The 20,251-nt window shown below is 37.8% G+C and overlaps 1 protein-coding gene across 1 annotated transcript in view; it reads right to left on the bottom strand.

Annotated features, from left to right (window-relative positions):
* Window positions 1-1,523: 1,523 nt before the first annotated feature.
* The window catches only part of TAPT1 (transmembrane anterior posterior transformation 1), a 50,702-nt gene continuing 31,974 nt past the window's right edge, over window positions 1,524-20,251 (bottom strand). Inside the window, exons 8-14 of the mRNA XM_082315982.1 lie at window positions 16,052-16,132; window positions 13,925-14,034; window positions 12,262-12,321; window positions 10,818-10,886; window positions 9,214-9,290; window positions 5,074-5,234; window positions 1,524-2,378 (exon numbers count right to left, since the gene is read on the bottom strand). Coding sequence (XP_082172108.1) covers window positions 2,149-2,378; window positions 5,074-5,234; window positions 9,214-9,290; window positions 10,818-10,886; window positions 12,262-12,321; window positions 13,925-14,034; window positions 16,052-16,132 — 788 coding nt within the window. The 3' untranslated portion in view covers window positions 1,524-2,148. The remainder of the gene's footprint in view (window positions 2,379-5,073; window positions 5,235-9,213; window positions 9,291-10,817; window positions 10,887-12,261; window positions 12,322-13,924; window positions 14,035-16,051; window positions 16,133-20,251) is intronic.

Below are 20,251 nucleotides of genomic sequence, written 5' to 3'. Positions count from 1 at the left end.
TTCTTCCTACAAGTGGCAATAACCAACTGCCACAGAAATAAATCAGAAGTAATGCCATTAATAACCTAGTCCTTATGCACATTCATGTCCCACATTTGCAAGAATCTTACTTTATGGAAACTGGAATTTAATACAGTAAATACATTGCAAGTTCACCAACTCTGAATACTATGAAAGAAATGCTGACGCTGTACTTTTCCTTTTTTAAACAAATATTACAAAATTGAATTTTATTGAGTTTCACACAAGATGCACTTATAAAATTGATACAGAATGTCATTCAACAGAAAAAAAAAAAGAAAGCAATTCCAAGCTTCCTTTAGCATCTGCTAAATAATTCAAAAAAAAGATACAGCAAATTGACAGATAATCTGAATTTCAATGTGTGAACATCTCCAATTAGTATGAAATACATCAAAAAAATCAAAGAATTTCAGACTTTTCCCCAGCACAAGTCCTCTTCTTTTTACTCTCATCCCTGAACAGTAACCACAGATTTTGGCCATTACTCCAGCTACGCTTGATAGGAGAGGAGAGGCTGAAAGAGTGCAGCAAGAAATTCCCATCAGAGCAGACCACGCTAACCTGTATGGCAAAGCTGTCTCATTACCAAGTCTGCTCAGATACGTGATAACTCTGTCCAGCTGTCTCCATTTGCTCTATTACTGTAGTCCTGCAAGTTTCAGGCATTAGCATAGACATTAAACTTTCACATGTTCATAAAAGAAATAAATTTTTGGCTTTCCCGCTCTGACAAATTATGAAATCAGCAAAGAGCAAATTTTGTCTTCATCTGTCCAGCACTGAAGTACTTTTTTGACACTTTCCCTTGGAAAGTAAAACTGGTGCTTACTTAAATATCTGAAAGGCTTTTGAAGTTAATGCTGTCTTTTAACAATAATATATGAATAAATTATCATTAACTAAAGGGCGTCTTCTGATACAAGTCTCCCGCCTAAGTTTTGAGCTCAAATTTATTCCATTCTTGGTCTCAGGATTCCAAACCATCTTTCATCAATTCTCCCACAACTGCATCTCACACTGAAAATTAAGATGCATTGTTATGCTAAAATGCTCTTTATAGATCTAGTCCATCTACTTAAGTTTGGCTAAAACCAACCAATTAAAATGGATAATTCTGATTTGATTGTCAGGATGAGCTTTTATAGGCATGTCCTCAGGCAAGTTAATACACAGATGTCATTCTTATCAGACTTAAACCCAAAATGCAGTGTAATATTCCTTTCTGCTACATTAATGCCATACATACAGTTCCAATACAACAGTTGCTTGCTGCAATTAACACTGCCTTTCCTCAGCATAGAGAAGTGCCCCATTATAATTTTTTCCTACAGCAACAGAAAATCCTCAGCTTTTAAAAATAATTTTATAAATAATTTGCCTTGCAGGACACACAACACAAGAAATGATTATGCTTCATATTTGCCCAGTTAAGCAGAACCTTCATTACTGTGATCTTTCCTTGGTGTTTAGTATCTAGATAAAATAGTATGCAGTAAGTCTTTCATTTAAAGGCAAAATTTTATTCTGATTACAAGATTTTCAAGATACATCTTGAAAAGATTTTTGTTGACAAGAATAACTATCTTGACTTACTGGTTTATGTACCAATGCTTTATGCGTTTGTTGATATAAGCACAAGTTTTGAATTCTGCTTGCAGATGTTTAATAAAACAGGTAACTGGAAAGGCAAGCTTCCGGTCAAGTTGTCATACATTTCCAGGAATATCCTTACACTGGAGGAACCTTCATGAAAAGTAGTATCTTCTGGAAGCATGGTTTCATAATGCAGAACAGGATTATGCTTTTTTTCCAATCTATCTTCCAGAAAAGTGATACTGCAGCTCTGCCACCAGGCTAGAGACTCACGATCCACCACATTTTCCAAGAGGCAAGTTAAAGATCACTTACTTGACCTGACCAGATACCAAGCCAAGTTACTTGTAGAAAGAAATTAATATTTTTTGCCATTAATAATTTAAGTTTTTAAATAAATATTTATGTGCCTTTTTTGGCAACTGTCCATTCTGGTAGCATCTGCTGTCCCAACAGCTCAGTATCCTTAGCACATTGATTAAAAAAAAAACAAAAACAAAAACAAAAAAACCCCAGAACAAAACAACCACCTTAGTCAATTCTGTTTCCACAAATAGTAAACCTGTCTATCTCCAACAAGTCTTTCTTTGAAGACCTGTGTTTTAATTCTGAACTGTCTTGGCTTATATCTTTTTCTTCTCCATCAGGAGTTGTCAGAAATTGATCAGAATTGCTTGTGACAAGTAAAGATGGTGTATTCTCCTTCTGATGGACAGGTTGATTGGTAACTGATGTAGATCCATTTTCATCTGTGGAAATTCCTGTTGAAACATAAGACAATTACAAAGATAATCATGAATTTAACACAGACATACTGATACATCTGTAACATCCAGATTCATCCAAAGCTGTCCTGAAAAAGTGTGCTGCATCAAATCAGGAGAAGCAACCGAAAAATGCTTTGTGGAAGCCACTACCTCTTCTTAGTTTTACCATAAGAGATTTCCTTTCCTAATTTGGTAAAAGGATAGAAAATGAATTCTACAGAAGTTCAGATAAGGATAAAGAGCATAAGCAGCAGATGTTAGGATGTATACTGCATTCTTCTGGTTTACATACTCATTTTTGTTGGCTTAGGTAAAAAGATTTTTGACAGTCATTGATTTGACAATCACAAATATTTTCTACTGAAATGAAGAAAAGGAATCTCCGTAGAGGGAACTAGATGTGCCTAATCCTCTACATATGTACGATAAACCTGGCTTCTCTAGGGATAGGTAATGACTCATGCACTGCTACACACTTTAATAGCACTAGCTCCTAAAGCAGTTCTATTAAAGATACCTATTTTTATTCCTGCCTCGTACTTCAGTGGAATTGAACACTGGCTCCATTAACCTAAGATATTTGTAAGTAATATCCATGTATTGTTTCCACATTTTGTTAAAATATTTAAAGAATTAAAACACACAGGCAAATGACAAGGAAATAAATTTTTCTTATTTACTATCTACTCGTAAAGACTGAGTTATTGTTTCTAAAGGAATCTGAAAAAATCTGACTGATGTCGAGAGTACTGCAGACCAGCCCAAGGGAACATTATTTGTGAGAATGGAATCCAAATTACTACAAAAACTTCTTTCTGTATAGCACCTCTTCACAGTATACCATCTACTACTTGAAGGTACATGGATTACTCTCTACAGTCTTATGCAAGTCAAAGGTGCTAAACTTGCATTGAGAAAGAAGACAAGTAATGCTAATTGTAGAACTTCGTTACAAAGGTAAGTATTTTCTAACCCAGCAGCTTCCAGAGAAAGCTGGTCAGCCTATAAATCATTACCAGTAATTAGAACTTCCATCCTTCAACAGCAAATATAAAATTTTATCCTTCAAAATTTCAAACTGTTTCTGTGGATGAGGTGGAAAGACTTAAGAAAATAAACTGACTTACATTATAAACTGATAGAAAGTAGACCAGATTAATTCCCTCACCCTCGTCCTAGTAAGAGATGGGTTGAGAGACTGTACTGAAAAAAAGCTGCTAAGTGGGGCTCAGGGATTAATCGATATTGCAGAGCCTGGCAGTAATAATGCAGGCACACAGAAGCTGGGGAAGGCAAAATCATTCTTTCACATAATTGAGGTTTCTAGTAAACAAAGAGCTGTTAAAAGGTACAAAAACCCCTGGAAAAACTGTTAAAAATTGAGCTTTTTCATCACCAATGGAAGTTTATAATATTCTAAATAAAATCAGCAAAAGCTTTTTGATTGCTACTTTTTAATCAAAATCTTTCCATATGAGGAAATAAGCATCTCTGCTGACTGACCGGATAAACTTGCTGCTGCTTCAGCTAAAAATAGTCTTCAGGATTTATTTACTGTAAGTTTAAGGGTCAATCTAAGTAAGTACAGCTTATTAAGTCTCATATCCAAGCGCAGTACTAGAATCTTTTATTAAAACATTATCATGATAGTCATCTAATGAAATGCAAAAGGCATTCAGACCAATTCATACTACATTCTTTCATGATGAAACTAAAGCAGCTCTATGAATCTAAGCTATTTAAAAATAAATGTCTGCACCAAGTTTCTGCACGATGTGATTTGACACAGGTGAGGTATAGAGATTTATGACTGAAACACTGACAGATTCTTAACTCGACTATTGCTGGCGAGACACTATGATGACTAATAAGCACCTTACATTTCAAGCTCTTCAATTCTTTGGCAAGCAACTGAGTGAACACAATAAAAGCCTCCCTGTTAAGTTCTCTAGGGCTCTCATTGAGCTCTTCACAGAGGAAGATATACAATCCAATTCAGTTGACTGGAACAATGATGGTTTGTTTCCTTCTACAACGTCTCACAGGCATATAATAATGCCCCATTCCAATTATATATTAGCCGCTAATGCTGAGGACCCATATGAGAAAACCACACTGCACAGACTTGAAATGAAGCAAGTAGAGACCAGGCGAAATTCCTATTTGGATTCCATAAAGCTTTTCATTCATGTGCTCATGACAATTATAAGTAATTGTATCTATTGTGTGCCATGTTTTACATTAATTTCCGTAAGAAATGCATAGATTGCTTCCTTATTAAACTTCAGCACTGCCAGAGATGATGTGTAAATATTTGCTTATTCGTGTAGTGACATGGCAGAGGGGTTTGGACTAGATAATCTCTAAAGGTCCCTTCCAACCCAAACCATTGCATGACTATGATTTTCAAACAAAAGTGTGCTACTGTTCTGATGTTTTTATCACCTCCACATATCAGGGTGGGATCTTATTAGAGAGATGAGCATTTATAACCGAAAGAAGATGCACGACCTAAAAGCAATAAATTCTATTACATTTACAGACTTGCGTTCACAGCTGTGATATAGTACAATTAAGGTCCAGCAACAGGGTTACTGTGCAGCAATGTCATACATCTGGTTTAATATTAAATTTAATCTGAAAGCAATTTTCCTTACAGTTGAAAACAAAACAAGGCAGTTAGCCTTACCTTGGGTAGATTTAAACATGCTTTGCTGTTTGCCAGCCGGCTTCCCTGGTGTGGCAGTCGGGACAGGATTAAATAATTTCTCCTCCATTTTAGCCTCCTTTACATATTGACATGATTTCCCCAGCAATACAATACTGTTAAGAACTTTTAGAGATATTAACCTGAAAAAATAAAAGGATTTGTTTACATATTTGCATTAGTGTATTAAAATAATTGCGTATTATTCATACTGCAATTATTCATATTAAAACAATTGCATATGGTTACTGCTGTCTTGGAAGGATTAGCTAACAAATTAAATCCCTTCAATAGCAAGATCAAAAGGTAATTTTGTTTTCCTAACAATTTGTTTCAGATTCAATGCTTACATTTTTTTTTTTCAGCAGGCATCTAGAGAAAAACATCAAATTTTATCATAGTTTAACAGAAGGACTACAAGGACAGTGAAGGAGCCATTTAATACATCAAATATTTAAACACAGAACTAAAAAGGGCCCTCAACAGTGCAAGCCCAAACCAAATGCACTACTGTTGTGGTTTAACCCCAGCGGGCAACTAAGCCCCACACAGCCACTCGCTCACCACCCCCCGCTGGGATGGGGGAGAGAATCAGGATTGTCATGGAAAGGAAAATAACCGAGAGAGAAATAAAACCCCAAGACAGACAACTGATGCAAAGGAAAACCAATTGCTCACCACCAACTGACCGATGTCCAGCCTGTCCCCAAGCAGCGGCCCCCCCAGCGAGGTTTCCCCCAGTTTATATACCGAGCATGACGCCATACGGTATGAAATAGCCCTTTGGCCAGCCTGGGCCAGCTGTCCTGGCTGTGCTCCCTCCCAGCTTCTTGTGTACCTCCAGCCTTCTCAGTCAGTAGAGCATGAGAAGCTGAAAAGTCCTTGATTCAGTGAAAGCACTACGTAGCAACAACCAAAACATCAGTGTGTTATCAACATTATTCTCACCCTAAATCCAAAACACAGCATTATACCAGCTACTAGGAAGAAAATTAACTCTATCCCAGCTAAAACCAGGACGACTACAGTTAAAACTGTAACCTTAAGTGTGCCCAGCTAAGGATCAACTAGTGGACTTTGAGCCACAAGAAAGCAAATAGCTACCTTTCACAAATTACAGGCTAATCATAAAAAGTTGTTTTTCACATCACAAAAGATGGTCCATAAAACTCAACAAATCCAAAGAGACAGCACTGAATTACCATCATAGCACAGTCCTGTTGACGGCAGATTCCTTCTCTATTATCACTAATTTGCAGCACAAGCTTCAGCAAATCACTGAAGTCCCTTTTGTACCTGTCTTCTCATTTGAAGAACAGGAAGGTCTCATCTACCATCAAGTGCTTTTAGATTTACAGCTCAAATGAGCTTTGTAAAATCTAAGTTCCATTACTAGTATTACACAACATGCAGACCAATGTCCACTCCAGAGGTGAATGCAGAGGTGAAGCAGGTAAAGGCTCACTACAGAACAAGGAAGCAGTGATCTGTTCTCTGCAGGACGAATATAAATACGCTCTACGCACATCAACCTATGTAACAAAAGTGAACCAAATGCAGACTCTAAATTCATTCTCCACTCTCTGAAAAACTGTTTATTATGTACATCACTAACAGACTAAAAAGAAGTCTTGAAATGAACATTCACAGATCCATGCAGTGGGTCTAACTGCTTAACCACAAAGCGACCCAAGCACACTTCAGCAGCAGCTTCACTATCTCTCACTGCATTAATGTAATCAGAACTCGCCACACAGAAAAACAAAGCACACTGCACTTTTAAGGGAATTTTATGCCATACATTTACTTGTAGAAGAAATTGAGAGAAATGGCAGAATGAGCAGAGCAGACCACTTTCAGTATTCAGAAGAAACTGACATTTTAGTATCCAAGCAACCACAAAGAAGGTATCATTTTATACAAGTTGAAAGCCATCATTCTCTACAATTTTATTAGGTTATCAGGCCAGATTTTGTTTCTGAGAGCTGAGAAGCTCTCCTCCTTTTTTAATAAGTTTTAGAGGTGTTTTCCTACACTTTTTATGTAACATGCTTTTGTTCTGAGAGAGTAGGTGTTTACAGCATGATTTGACTCTGATTTAATGAGATCAGAAGTTGAAAAGGCCATAAATCAACACTTTACTGTATCAGTTCCAGTTTCTCATGGAAAATTACACAAGAGTTTCTAGCAATTCTCCTTTATTCTTTTCTGCCAGTCTACCCCAGGCTCAAATATCTAACAACAATGTAAATTTGCAGTTGTTCAAAATCCTAGAAAATGAAAACTCAGGCTTCGTATGCTAGGCAAGAGTCTTTAATAGTACAACTTACAGTATTACAGTTGTTAAATATCAATACAAAACAATGTCCTCCACATCACAGTCTCAGTCCTTTTCCCAGTTAACTGTTTCAGATTTTATCACATTGTTTCTCACGTATCTATGCTATAGTAACCTGATGAAAAGCTGAAAATTAATGTTCAGAACACAGTTACTTGAAAGGTGCAAGAGGTGAGTTAGCTCCAAATCTGAGATCACGGCAAAAGTAAAAATGTGTTCTCGCTCTTCAATAAGGACAAAATAAACCAAAATGTATTTACTCTTGTGACCTATGCCTTCAAAGAGCAGCATTTAATCCTTCACGTTAATCTCATTACTTCTTCCTGCCCTCCATCCTCCAAGCCACAGACACAGGGAAAAAAATCCAGCACTGGGCTGCAGCAGTGGAATGCTGGATGTAGGGAAATATTACATACACCGGGAAAAAGGAAAAACCACTGAGCAGAATGAAGGTGCTGAGCTTGGTATACCACAGCTTGAATGTGATGATCAGGGGCTAGTGCTTTCAATTATATAGAACTGGCTTTAGGGAGAACATGGGCACAGCAGGTGGTACACTGAGGAAGAAATCAAAGTATGGTGCAGAGGAATATGGCTAACATTTTAACATTTGGCCTATATGCAGTATCTCAAAGTCCTAGTTATCAGACACTAGAGAGATGTGTCTCTACATGATATGGACTAGACACATCAGACCAAGTCCTACTTTCTTTGCAGATCGAGGTCAGATTAGAGGTAAGAGTCTACCTGTTCATAAAAAAAAAAGTGTAGTAATCCCATTCTTTTTATAAGGTATTGTAAAACAGCAGCCACCCCTCTTCCAGCGTACCTGCTGAACCACCGCCCCAGACCTAGAAGTCTTTTACTTCCCAAGTCTTGCTGCCTTCAGTTACAAACACAACTTGGTAGGGCATTGGAAGAGGTATTCCCACAATACTGGAGGCAGGTTCTCTGTGCTGCGGCAATTTGAATCACTTCATTCTTTATGATCAATTTTAGGAGGACTCCAACATCAGTCAGTACTGAGAGACCACAAACACTGGCACAGCTCAGTATGTAGCTTTCCTAGAAACTGGTCATTGCCATATAGTCTACAGCAAGTGCCTCAAGACAGGCAAACCAGATTGGATTTACAGTACAACTAAACCCATGTCGGAAGTACGTATCGATTGGTGAGAAGTTGAGGATAACACAAGTATAAACTGACTTGGCAGTAAAGGGATATTTGCAAATCATCAGTTTTGGAAAACAAATTGCCATAGGACATTATATTCCTTAACTAAGATTACTTACTGACCCCACCCTTCCCAGAAAGGCGAGCCTTGCATTTACTTTTTTTCCACATAGCAGTTTGCTAACACAAAGAAACCTCGCGTGTAACTACCAGAGAGAAGAATTCATGATCTGCTCAGAGCACTTAAACTGCTTATTTTTGTTGGCATATTGAATCTTCAGTTCTTTTCACAGAAAGCTTCACTCCTTAGAATTCAATTTCCCCTTTTATGCAGAGGTAAGGTGCTTGTCTGTCATAAATTCTTTCATTCATTTTTCCATTAGTTATTTTCATTACTGAAGTTACTTATTGAGGGCTATAATCCCCCAATGCAGTTACAGTACTTAGGGACCAGTCTGCACTCTCAGTTTATGAGCATAAGTGTTTTACATTTATGTTCTACTGAACATAAACTGTGTTCACTTGTATACCTAGAAGTATTGACAGAAGCTTTTTTCACATATCTGATTAAACAATGGTAAATACTTTTCAATTGTGTGCATTTACTTACCCACAGTAGAACAGCACAACACAAACATAAGCTAAGACTCCTTGTACTTTTATTGAGCTTGTTACGACTCTGATGAGCTGTTTTAAGGATAAAAGTTAAACAGTTAAAACATATAGCACACAATTATTAATAGAATATTTTAACAGACATTTCTTATTTGGTAAATTCAAGATAAAAGTAGAAACATTTACATTAATAGAAATCTACTCTAATGTTCCCCTTGGTAGTGCTAACTAGTCAAGATCTTAGTTTGAATACTTATTATACTAGCACCTAGTTGCAATTTTGCCAAAATTACAGTCTGATAATGTTTCCTTCACCACTGACTTCTGAGTAAAATTACAAGTGAAAAAACCCTCCCCAAAAGTCAACGGCTGGAAGCTGAGTTAACAGTTTTGAAGGAAAATGTCAAGAGATGCTGATGCAGTAAGACAGAATCAGTATTTCGCACTATGCTAACATTTTGAATACAAAATTGCTTTGTGGACTAGCCATATGTATCCCAAGTTTCAGCACCAAATGATCCTGAAATCTCAGTTTTACTTCCGTGTTTCACAGTTAGGGTTCCAAGTTAGCAAAGCACTTCAGTTTGTTTTAAACCTATTAGTATCCAGGATATCATATCAGAACACAACCTGAAAAAAGCATTTCAATCAAATTCTCACTGGATGTACTTTACTTAGTTATAAAAGAAATCATGATTATGATCATAGTTGTTTTGTTTTTTTGGGGTTGTTTTCGTTTTTTTTTTTCCCCTTTTCTTTTCTCTTAAATCCTGGATAAAAAACTAGGCAAAGCCTGTCAATAGTATTTTTCCCCATCTCCGTGGGACAACATTACATTTAAAAGTTAATTCATATTGATATTTTTCCAGGAAAATTATGAATCAGCATCTTTGCTGGCAAAGCAAGGACACATTCCCAGTATTACGGTAACTATTGCTTGTCTACATGTGTGTATGGGGAAAGTCAGAGCAGCTATTTACAGAAAACATTCTGCAATAGTTTATTCAGAACAGACAGCACGTGGACACAATTCCAATAATGAAGTGATTCATTTTATAGCAGCATGTCCATGTAACACGGTCAACTATTTCAGAATCATGTATTCTGTAACAGCTCAGAAGCTCAGTGCTTCATATAAAAGAAGACTTAGTCATTAAGCATACCATTACAGGGACAACCACAAGGACTCCTATGAAAAAAATCTAAAAAAACTAGTACACTGCTGCTAACCTTCTGGCAACCAGCTGCTTTGACTATTCCAAATGAATGAACAGGATAATTGCCAAAATGAATAAACGTTTAATAAGCACAAATGTAGTTTAATTCCACTGCTAAAATTAAAGTGCTTATAAATTCTGTAAAATTAATATATATTCAATTTTCTATGACAGGCTGATAAACAGTAACACATTCGTGAAGTCATAATTAGGATGTGATAGAGGTTATACTGAATGCTAACTCAACCTTGCAGTATCATTTCAGTTACTTAAGGTGATCATTTCATCCTCAAAACATCAAAATGAGCTAGCTGTCTCACAGGCATATATTCTCAAAGTGAGATCTTATTGACATAGAACTGATAGGAAAGATGCAACTTACTAAAACAGCCAGTGGAAGAGGAATGAAACCCATTCTTCTGGAAACTGAATCACTATAATCTGTATATGCCTAGGAAAAAAAGAGGAAGAATAATGAACTATTTATGCAAAGGAATCAGCTTATTTTAGCTTGGCACACCCTCTAGATAAGAATCAATCTCTGCTACCAAACACTATACTGGTATAAAGTGCACCTATTCACATTTTGAAATTCAAATGCAGATAGCTGTACTCTCAGACAAAAATGTAATACTACCATGACCAGTAACATTAGCTTCAGTGCTCTAAATCAAGACCAACTGGAGTATAATACAAATCTCTAAAATCGAGAGCAATTAGGACACCGAATCCAAACACGCTATGATATTTCATCTGTACATTATTACTAGCTTAGAGACCTTTTTGTATTAATTTGACTTTTATCCTCAAATACTGTACAGAAAAACCCATAACAGGGATAAAAGAACAATTATCCACCACACTAGCAATTTTAAATCATTCTACAAACATCTATAATTAGCCTCAGCATAACTGTGTTAAGATAATTTTGAAAATATGTTTACATTTGAACTGTCAAAACACGACTACTTTGCATGACAGCTTCCATGCAGTATTGAATGTCATGCCAAAGTTAGTGCCTATGCGATGCTACCTCATTTTCCGCAGAGGATCCTCAGGAAAAGTAATGGAGTTTTCAGAACTAATAAACCCTTTAATTAACAAATTATTAATCATTAATTATTTGTAATTGAAAGTGTCTAACTTCTTTATGAGGTATAACTACTGCACTCCTAGCAATAGCTAGTACACATGCCCAAGAAAACTACATAAATTATTATAATAAAGTTAATAGTTAGAGCACTCATCCAGAGCACTCACTAATACTTAAGAGACACCAGGAAAGGTGTGCCATAAATAGTCTTCCAAAAAACAGCACTAATGAAAAACACAGCAGTCTGTGTGTTCTGTAAATACCCATGCCACAACAGTAACGTGCATGGTACAAACATCCCTATACATCTGTGCATGCTGTCTGTGAAAAAATAATATAAATTCCCAATGAACACTGTATTTTGATTCAACACAGTTAAAGCAAAAAGAACAGTAATTTAAAACTAAAGAACACCTTGTTAAGCTTACTTACTTCCAACAGATCTCAAAAATGTCAAAGTTGTTACAACCATCCCCTGACTAAAAGTATATTTGGAAGAGACTTCTCAACAATGTATTACATAAAGCCCTAAGTGACCTGAGCAACTGGATAAAAATAAGACCATAAATAAGAAGGAAATATTCCTGTTATCTTTTATTAAAAAAAAGCAGAGTAGAATTTCAGTTCTGTACAAGTGTAACAGCTCTGTATTTCTTTAAGTATTTGTTCCAATATCCCCCCTGTAACAATTATGTTACTTAACAGAAGAAAATGCCTTTATTTTCAGGCTTACATTTTTCTGTCGACTGCTAACAAGGTCAAATGCAAGACTGGCTCTGTATTCACTGTAGACCTGGAAAAAATCCAGCACATTGGATGTGTGATTAATTTGTTATCACACTTTATAGAAGCAACAGAGACATTCATAAAATATTTCTGTAAAAATATTATAAACACTTATGCACAGGCTGAAGGAGTGAAAGCCAGTTTTTCTGAGATCTAATTGCACCCTTCAACAGACGAGCCTATATTTCTGTGATAAAGTAACTTGTGTATGTATACACAACAAACAACACTATGCTATGTTTTAGGAACCGAATGAGACTTTATAAAGCATTTACTGAATTTGAGGATCATCAGAAACACAAAGAGAAATCACGTTTACTTTTTTCCTCACAGTTCATAATTTGTTTTAAGCTACATGAAAGGTAGCACTGGGATAAAATTAAACAAATGAGAGAGCTTACTTATATACTAAGCAAGTGATCCCATGAAAAAAGCAAATTGTTTCAGAAGATTAATGAAGCTTTTTTCCCTCTTTAAAACAGTTCTGCATATTAAGACAGAAAAGCATCTATTTTAAGGATCAAGTGGCAGGGCAACTTGTATTGCAGGTGTTCAAAACTTCTGAAAAAGTCTGACTTAGCAACCATAAATCTTTAGAACTTCATACAAAAAATAGAAAGTTTGTTAAATAAACCTTGCAAAATTGTCAGTCACTACCCCCATCCTCCAGCTGTTTCAGTACACTGAAGCATGCAACATTTTTTGCTATCATGACTTCATTATTGCTCTTTTCCACACTCTCTATATGAAAGTAGGGCATGCATAAATGCCTCTGGCATAAGGGGGCTTATTAAGTACATCTATTAAACTTGTTTCTACACCACACAATGCAGTTACTTTAGAGATGCTGAAAAAGACAGCACTTCCAAGTTCTGATCTCATTTCCTGAAAAGCAGCTTTAATAGTGAAAAAACAGTCACTCATCTCTTCACAAATTTATCAAGTGCATTTCAATTCACACAACGTGCAAGGCAAATGGCCAACGTATCATGCCACAACACACAAAAAGTAACCTCATCTACTACTTTAAAAGAACTGCATAATGCATATGGCCTAAGAAATTTCAGGAGTGGGAAACTAACATAACCTACTTCATATTAGTGCTCCAGGGACAGTGGAAAAATATATCTCTGATTTCAGATTCCACCTTTAACACACATGCAAGAACAGAGATTCAGCAGCCTCACAATATCTGTTTTTCCTAAAGCTTGAATTTTAACCTACAATCCATTCTGTTAGGAAAAGATACAAGCTCTGTCTAGACTGTAGAACAAGTAACCTTCTGTTGATTTAACTAGCAATCACTTCACAAAATGATCCGCCAGTTATGTGAATTGTAGTTATTATGTGAACTGTTATACAACACTTCCAATAATTTATGGATCTGGAACTACTAATTTAGAAGCAGAGGTGTTTGTTCCACATTATAAAGATCCTCAGAAGTATATTGTACCAGGAAATTACCAAGCTTTCCCAAATGATATCCTATATATGAAAAATAACAATTTTTACATTTTCTGCACTGCAATTAATTATAATACTTAAAAAAAATATTAGCAAAATAACCTACAACTTAAAATAGCACTCAGCATTCCAAACAGGATACCTACATCTGCTGTGATGTCATTGAATTTTGTTATAAAGGCATGTTTCACAATATCCACCGCAATTTCTGAAGCAACCACCATGCAAACATCTGGGAATAACACCCAAAGATGATCTGAAGGTTGGGAAGAAACAAGTTAGGCCATTTCATTTGATGCCAGTATACAACACAAAAATTATAACACTTTTGCTCAATAGAGAAAAAACCTCAAGAATCTGAAGAGTCTGTAACTTTACATCGCCACTCAGCATGTAGTGTGCAAGTTCTCACTTATTCCATTGCTGTTCTAGAAACTTGCCAGTACTATACAATCACACCACAATTAAGATCAGGTTCTAAAGCCTTTACTTTGTAAAGCTGTATTGGGTTTGCATGGCAAGTTTTTGGTGGCGGGGGGCTACAGGGGTGGCTTCTGTGCAAAGCTGCTAGAAGCTTCCCCTGTGTCCAACAGAGCCAATGCCAGCCGGCTCCAAGACGGACCTGCTGCTGGCCATGGCCAAGCCCATCAGCGACGGTGGTAGTGCCTCTGGGATAACATATTTAAGATGGAGGGGTGGGGGGGAAACCCTGCACAACAGCAATTGCAGCCGGAGAGAGGAGTGTGTGAGAGGCACAACCCTGCAGACAGCAAGGTCAGTGAAGAAGGAGGGGGAGGAGGTGCTCCAGGCACCGGAGCAGAGATTCCCCTGCAGCCCCTGGTGAAGCCCATGGTGAGGCAGGCTGTCCCCCTGCAGCCCATGGAGGTTAACGCTGGAGCAGAGATCCACCTGCAGCCCATGGAGGACCCCAGGCCGGAGCAGGTGGATGCCCAAAGGAGGCTGTGACCCTGCGGGAAGCCCGCGCTGGAGCAGGCTCCCAGCAGGACCTGTGGCCCCATGGAGAGAGGAGCCCAGGCTGGAGCAGGTTTGCTGGCAGGACTGGTGACCCCGTGGGGGACCCGCGCTGGAGCAGTCTGTTCCTGAAGGACTGCACCCCATAGAAGGGACCCACGCTGGAGCAGTTCAGCAAGAACTGCAGCCCATGGGAAGGACTCACGTTGGAGAAGTTCATGGAGAACTGTCTCCTGTGGGAGAGACCCCACGCTGGAGCAGGGGCAGAGTGTGAGGAGTCCTGCCCCTGAGGAGGAAGGAGCACCAGAGACAGCGTGTGAGGAACTGACCGCAACCCCCATTCCCCGTCCCCCTGCACTGCTGGGGGGAAGAAGGTAGAGAAATCAGGAGTGAAGTTAAGGAAGAAGGGAGGGGTGGGGGGAAGGTGTTTTCTCATTACCTTACTCAGATTTGATTGGTAATAAATTAAACTAATTTCCCCAAGTCGAGTCTGTTTTGCCTGTGGCAGTAATTGGTGAATGATCTCTCCCTGTCCTTATCTCCACCCACGAGCCTTTCGTTACATTTTCTCTCCCCTGTCCAGCTGAGGAGGGGAGTGATAGAGTGGCTTTGGTGGGCACCTGGCATCCAGCCAGGGCCAACCCGCCACAAAAGCTTTATTTCTACTAGGAAGACCACCTGTGCATGTACTAGACAGTAGATGTTCAGTATGTATGAGGAATAGACAGACCACCTGCAGTTTTAATGCTTAAGGTAAAATTTAGGTAGACTGGTAACATTCAAGCAAAATACACCACATGGATTGGGTCTCAAAATTATTAAAACAAAGTTTTAATAAAATAAAATCAAATCCAAGTTTTACTCAATATTTAATCAATATGGTATTAAAATACTAAGTATAATCAATATTAAATGATGAATGGAAATTTTTACATAATCTTCTACCAAATTTCAATCTCACTAGCCTCACAAAATAAAATTCTCTAGGGGATCCTTCATCCTCAATGTACTCCAAGGAAAGGGAAGGGCTGGGAAGAAATCATTCAAGACAATACTTGAAACATAACTATGCATGTTTGTAGCATAACACCATATACTTCTAGCAGTAAGGATAGAGTCACTCTTACAAGAAAGCCAGAAACAGAAAAATGAGAAGCTAAGGTATTTGACAAATTAAGATTCCTCACTTAAATGTCCTGGTTACTCTTATCTTTCAGATTGAGGAAAGAAGCAAGAGACACAGTTGTTGATAGCAAGGGAATTTATCATTTTGTATGTAATTTTTTTACTAGTTTACTCACCTGGATTCCATGAAAACTGTTCCATATTTCTTAGACATACAATCAGTAGCAGCACGTAATTGGTGAACCTCTCCTTTATATCTAATTAAAAAAAAAAAGCTGTCAACTCCAAAGAAACATTTATTTGCACACATAGATATTTACTCATTCTGAGGTTCTATCATTTATTAAGTTTGGGATTAGACAATCTTTTCCACAAATTATTGGATTGCATTTGAGGGGAGGGGATGCTGGGAACCTCACCATGGACAGTATCTCTGCAGTATGCTGTGGCCTGACTGGAGGTCCATCTGATGCTGCATCAACTCGGGGTTCCCAGCATCAGGAGGAACTTCACCTTTTCTAATATGTTAATAAAACAGTCATCTTTCTTGATAAAGTTTGTGCATTTCTTGTGGGATTCAAAAAGAACCAGCACCTCCTGGTGCAAAAATGGAGACAATATACCTGTCTGTCATTCCAAATTATTAGCAAGGCAAATTTCATTTTCTACAGATCACGGATATCCAAATTGCTATATAGTGGGTTTAGTAGTAGGGGAAACAAACAAACAAACAAACGTTTCAAGACAACTATTACACTTTATTTAGAAGGTTCCTACCAGTCTTTCACATTGCCACCTTAAAAGGGAACAGCAGGATACTCAGCTATCAAAACCATAAGAACTATAACACAAAAGCAGTCCAACTTGAAACAGAGTCCTATGACTTGCCCCCCCAGACTAGGCAGGGTCTTTTTTTCTACTTTGGTGCCTTATCGCCAGAAGTGACCCATACAGCTTGCTTCAGGAAGCCTCACATTTTTCTTAACATATTAAAAACCCTCCCTGAAATTGTATTATTGAAAAATGGGGTAAAACCTAAAACATACTGTCACCACAAATAAGCAAGTCTGAAGAAGTCTTTTTAGAAGACAGGACTATTATGAAAATCTTTGAAGATATTGTTACACCTGTTAATAACCAAGACAATAATTTCTTTGTGGGCAAGTCATCTCCAAATCCAAAGGGTTAATTTCCTTAAGCACCTCAAATATTCTGTAGGGTTCTACCTTCTGGTTTTAGGATGCAAGAAATAGAAATGTTCAGAAGAACACACAAGGATCAAGCTGGCCAAAGAAATATTTGACTTTGACTTTGTGTCAACAGCTTCCATCATCTCTGACTACAGACCAACAACAATGTTCATGGCTGCAGCTGCTATATTCTGGTATAACAATATCTCTTATTTTAAAAAAGAAGTTTCAAAATACTGGCAAGCCCGAAGAAAGTGAACAGAAAGAAAAGAACAACTCCTCCAAGAGAGGGGAATGAAAAGCACAGAGAATTAGGGAAGAATGAGATTGCATGCACATATGTAAAAAGGCACATTTTGGGGTATATGAACTCATCTCTCAGTGTGGGCTGGGGAAGGGTCAGAGCAAACACAAGTTTCCAAAACAGAACAAGTGGCATATGTATGTGGGAAGAAACAAGGAAATCCTTCAGTAAAATAAATTTAAATACCAGAAAAAACAGGACATAGGTGAAGTCCTAACCCTAACTTCTTAGTTTCCTGCCAATAATACTCCCAACAAGTCAAGTATGTTCTTCTATGCTTCTGAATCCACCAAATACTGCCCAAATTACCAGAAGACATTATTTTCTGATTAATGTAGTTATATCACTTGGCACTGTCACCAATGGATTAATATGCAGTCTAGCATTCCTTGATCTATATTCTCCATCACACCCATTAGCGACTTGAAAGTAATCACTGAGTTTTCAGACTTTTGCCCAAAATCTCAAAAAGGTTTCACCTTATATTTCCCACATTGCGTACTTCCACACTGCCATGACACATCATTGATCAGCAATGCGTAACACAACACTGAGATCCCATCTTTAGTGCTTCGGATCCCAGGGAGGCCTGTACAGCTGGAAATTCTCAAGTGGGAAGTAAGGACCTTAATTCAGGCCTAAACATTAAAGCATGTCTCAAGGCAATCCTTCAGACATTTATTACTTGCTCAGTATATGTTAGCTTACCAGCTGACAGAATTAAATCGAGAAGGGACATCTTTGGCCTTCAATTTCCTCTTATGCTGTAATAATAAACATTTTTCCCCCACTAATTTCTGAGACTGGATGACAGGCTGACACCTTTTTTTCCCCTCTGCTTATTTTTCCTGTTCTCACTGGCCTTCCTTCTAACCTGTTATCTCTGCTGCCACAACTGTTCAAGGCTGCTCGGAGTGCGAGGAATGAGTGCGGCTGCTCTTCTTCATCCTCATCCCTCTCATCAACTGATTGTCAGAGATGCAAGCAAGGGAGAAAGGGCATTTTACAGCACCTTCAACAGTAAACCCAAATGATTCAGAAATTCATTTCATTTCTCACCCTCATGGACAAGGACAAAAAAGGCTTCAGGATATCCAAACAACCAACAGTCATCAGTCCTAAATCCCAATTAAAATTTCAGAATACAAAATAGGTATAAATAATGTTTCATAATTTATTATGAACTTATTTGATGTTGTATATGTACATTAATTTTTTTTAAACAGGTGAGGGGAGTTTCCTATACCATGTATTGCCACTTCGTAGATAATGTGGAGAACTATCGAACAAGTGCGGCTGCATCCCCAAATTCACACTTACGGACATCATGCTCTTCAAGAAGAACAAAGGGAAAGTAAATTACTATATTTGTGAATCTGGGGAAACAGTGACAAGCCACCAGTGTTAGTGTGAAAGTTATAGAGAGCGCAGGTACTGGCAAAAGGAAACGTCTCTATTCTGCTTTAGCATGACAAAGAGTAAAGCGGAAAGAAAAGGGGATCTCTCTTCTTCATTCTCCATCGTGACAATCCTTAATAACATTGATATGAGCCATTTCAACTCAGTTTTGAACATATCGCACAAAGCGTTGGTGACAAGCATATCACAAACTCTTTTTCAGTTAGAATACAGTATAGCTTTAATAACCCTTTCCATTATAAGAAAGGGTTAAATGACAGCCAAAACAACAGGCTGAGGACATTTTAAACGGTCTTCAGCTACCTCCACAAGCACACCATTAAGAAGTTTACCTTCTCACTGTTTATGCTCCTAAGAGTTGAGGAACTGACATCCACCACTAATTCAGATATCCTTACCCCGCTGACTGGTCTCTTGTCAGCACGCACCATGCACAGACTGCAGTCTAATACCATGCTTAAGCTCTGCTCTTAATAGGGCTGGCCCTGAAGCCTGGCCACACATCATACTATATATTCCCATATACACACTCTTTAGACTATTTCGAAAGATGACGCTGAGTTTGCTTGTGCTTCCATTCACCCACTGGTGGTGCAAATGACTACTTATGATTAAATGTTTCCAGTTTCCTTTAAAATATGTATTTCAGTATATTGAAAAGAGAAAGGAAGAATCAGACATTCCAAAACTTAGTACATCAAAATTTAGTGGTCATGTGTCAAAATCTTATCACAATATACCTTTTTCCATGAAGATAAGTCATGTGTGCCTATTAGGGTTGTCATATGAATAGAGGTGGCAAACATTTATTTCAAAGCCAGTAACGTGCATACTGCCATAAATGCAAAAGGGGAAAAAAGCAAGATGGACTTTTTTCCTATTGGTTCTGTGACTGCACATAGCCAAATCAGATTTTAAATACTTTAGCCCCACTTACATCAACCCTGCCATTCCAATTCAAATGGAATTCTATGCCCGTATTAAGAACACATTCTGTTCTTCTATAAATCCTTCTGGAAAATGCAGACATTCAGTTTAAAGGACTGATAGCAACAGAGACCTGAAGTTTAATTGCTGATGTGTCAGAGGGCATCATCACTTTTAAAAAACATGTAAAAGACTACAGAAATGGATGTGATTGGAAATAAAGGATATTCCTAGGACAGCACTGCATCTAGTATGGACTAGTGTAATTAATTAGCCAACATTCCAAATAATTGATTACTGAACTCATTAAGGAAGGACCTGAACTCTGAAGAACTTAGGTACTTTGCAGTGGTAACTAACAAGAAGGGCAGTGAGAGCCCAGGGACAGAGATCCAGATTCTACTCACCTGGGTAGAAAATAGTCTATAGAACACCTAGTTATTTCCTTCCAGATTCCCTGACACATCATGCAGGAATCCTTAATCAGGAAGGAAAATATAATTTTGATCACATTAATCCCACTGTTTATATGTTTA

The sequence above is a fragment of the Platalea leucorodia genome, assembly GCF_965183815.1.
Source record: "Platalea leucorodia genome assembly, chromosome: 6".
Taxonomy (NCBI): domain Eukaryota; kingdom Metazoa; phylum Chordata; class Aves; order Pelecaniformes; family Threskiornithidae; genus Platalea; species Platalea leucorodia.
The sequence above is the reverse complement of the archived record's forward strand: the minus strand, read 5'-3'. Positions and strand labels throughout refer to the sequence as shown.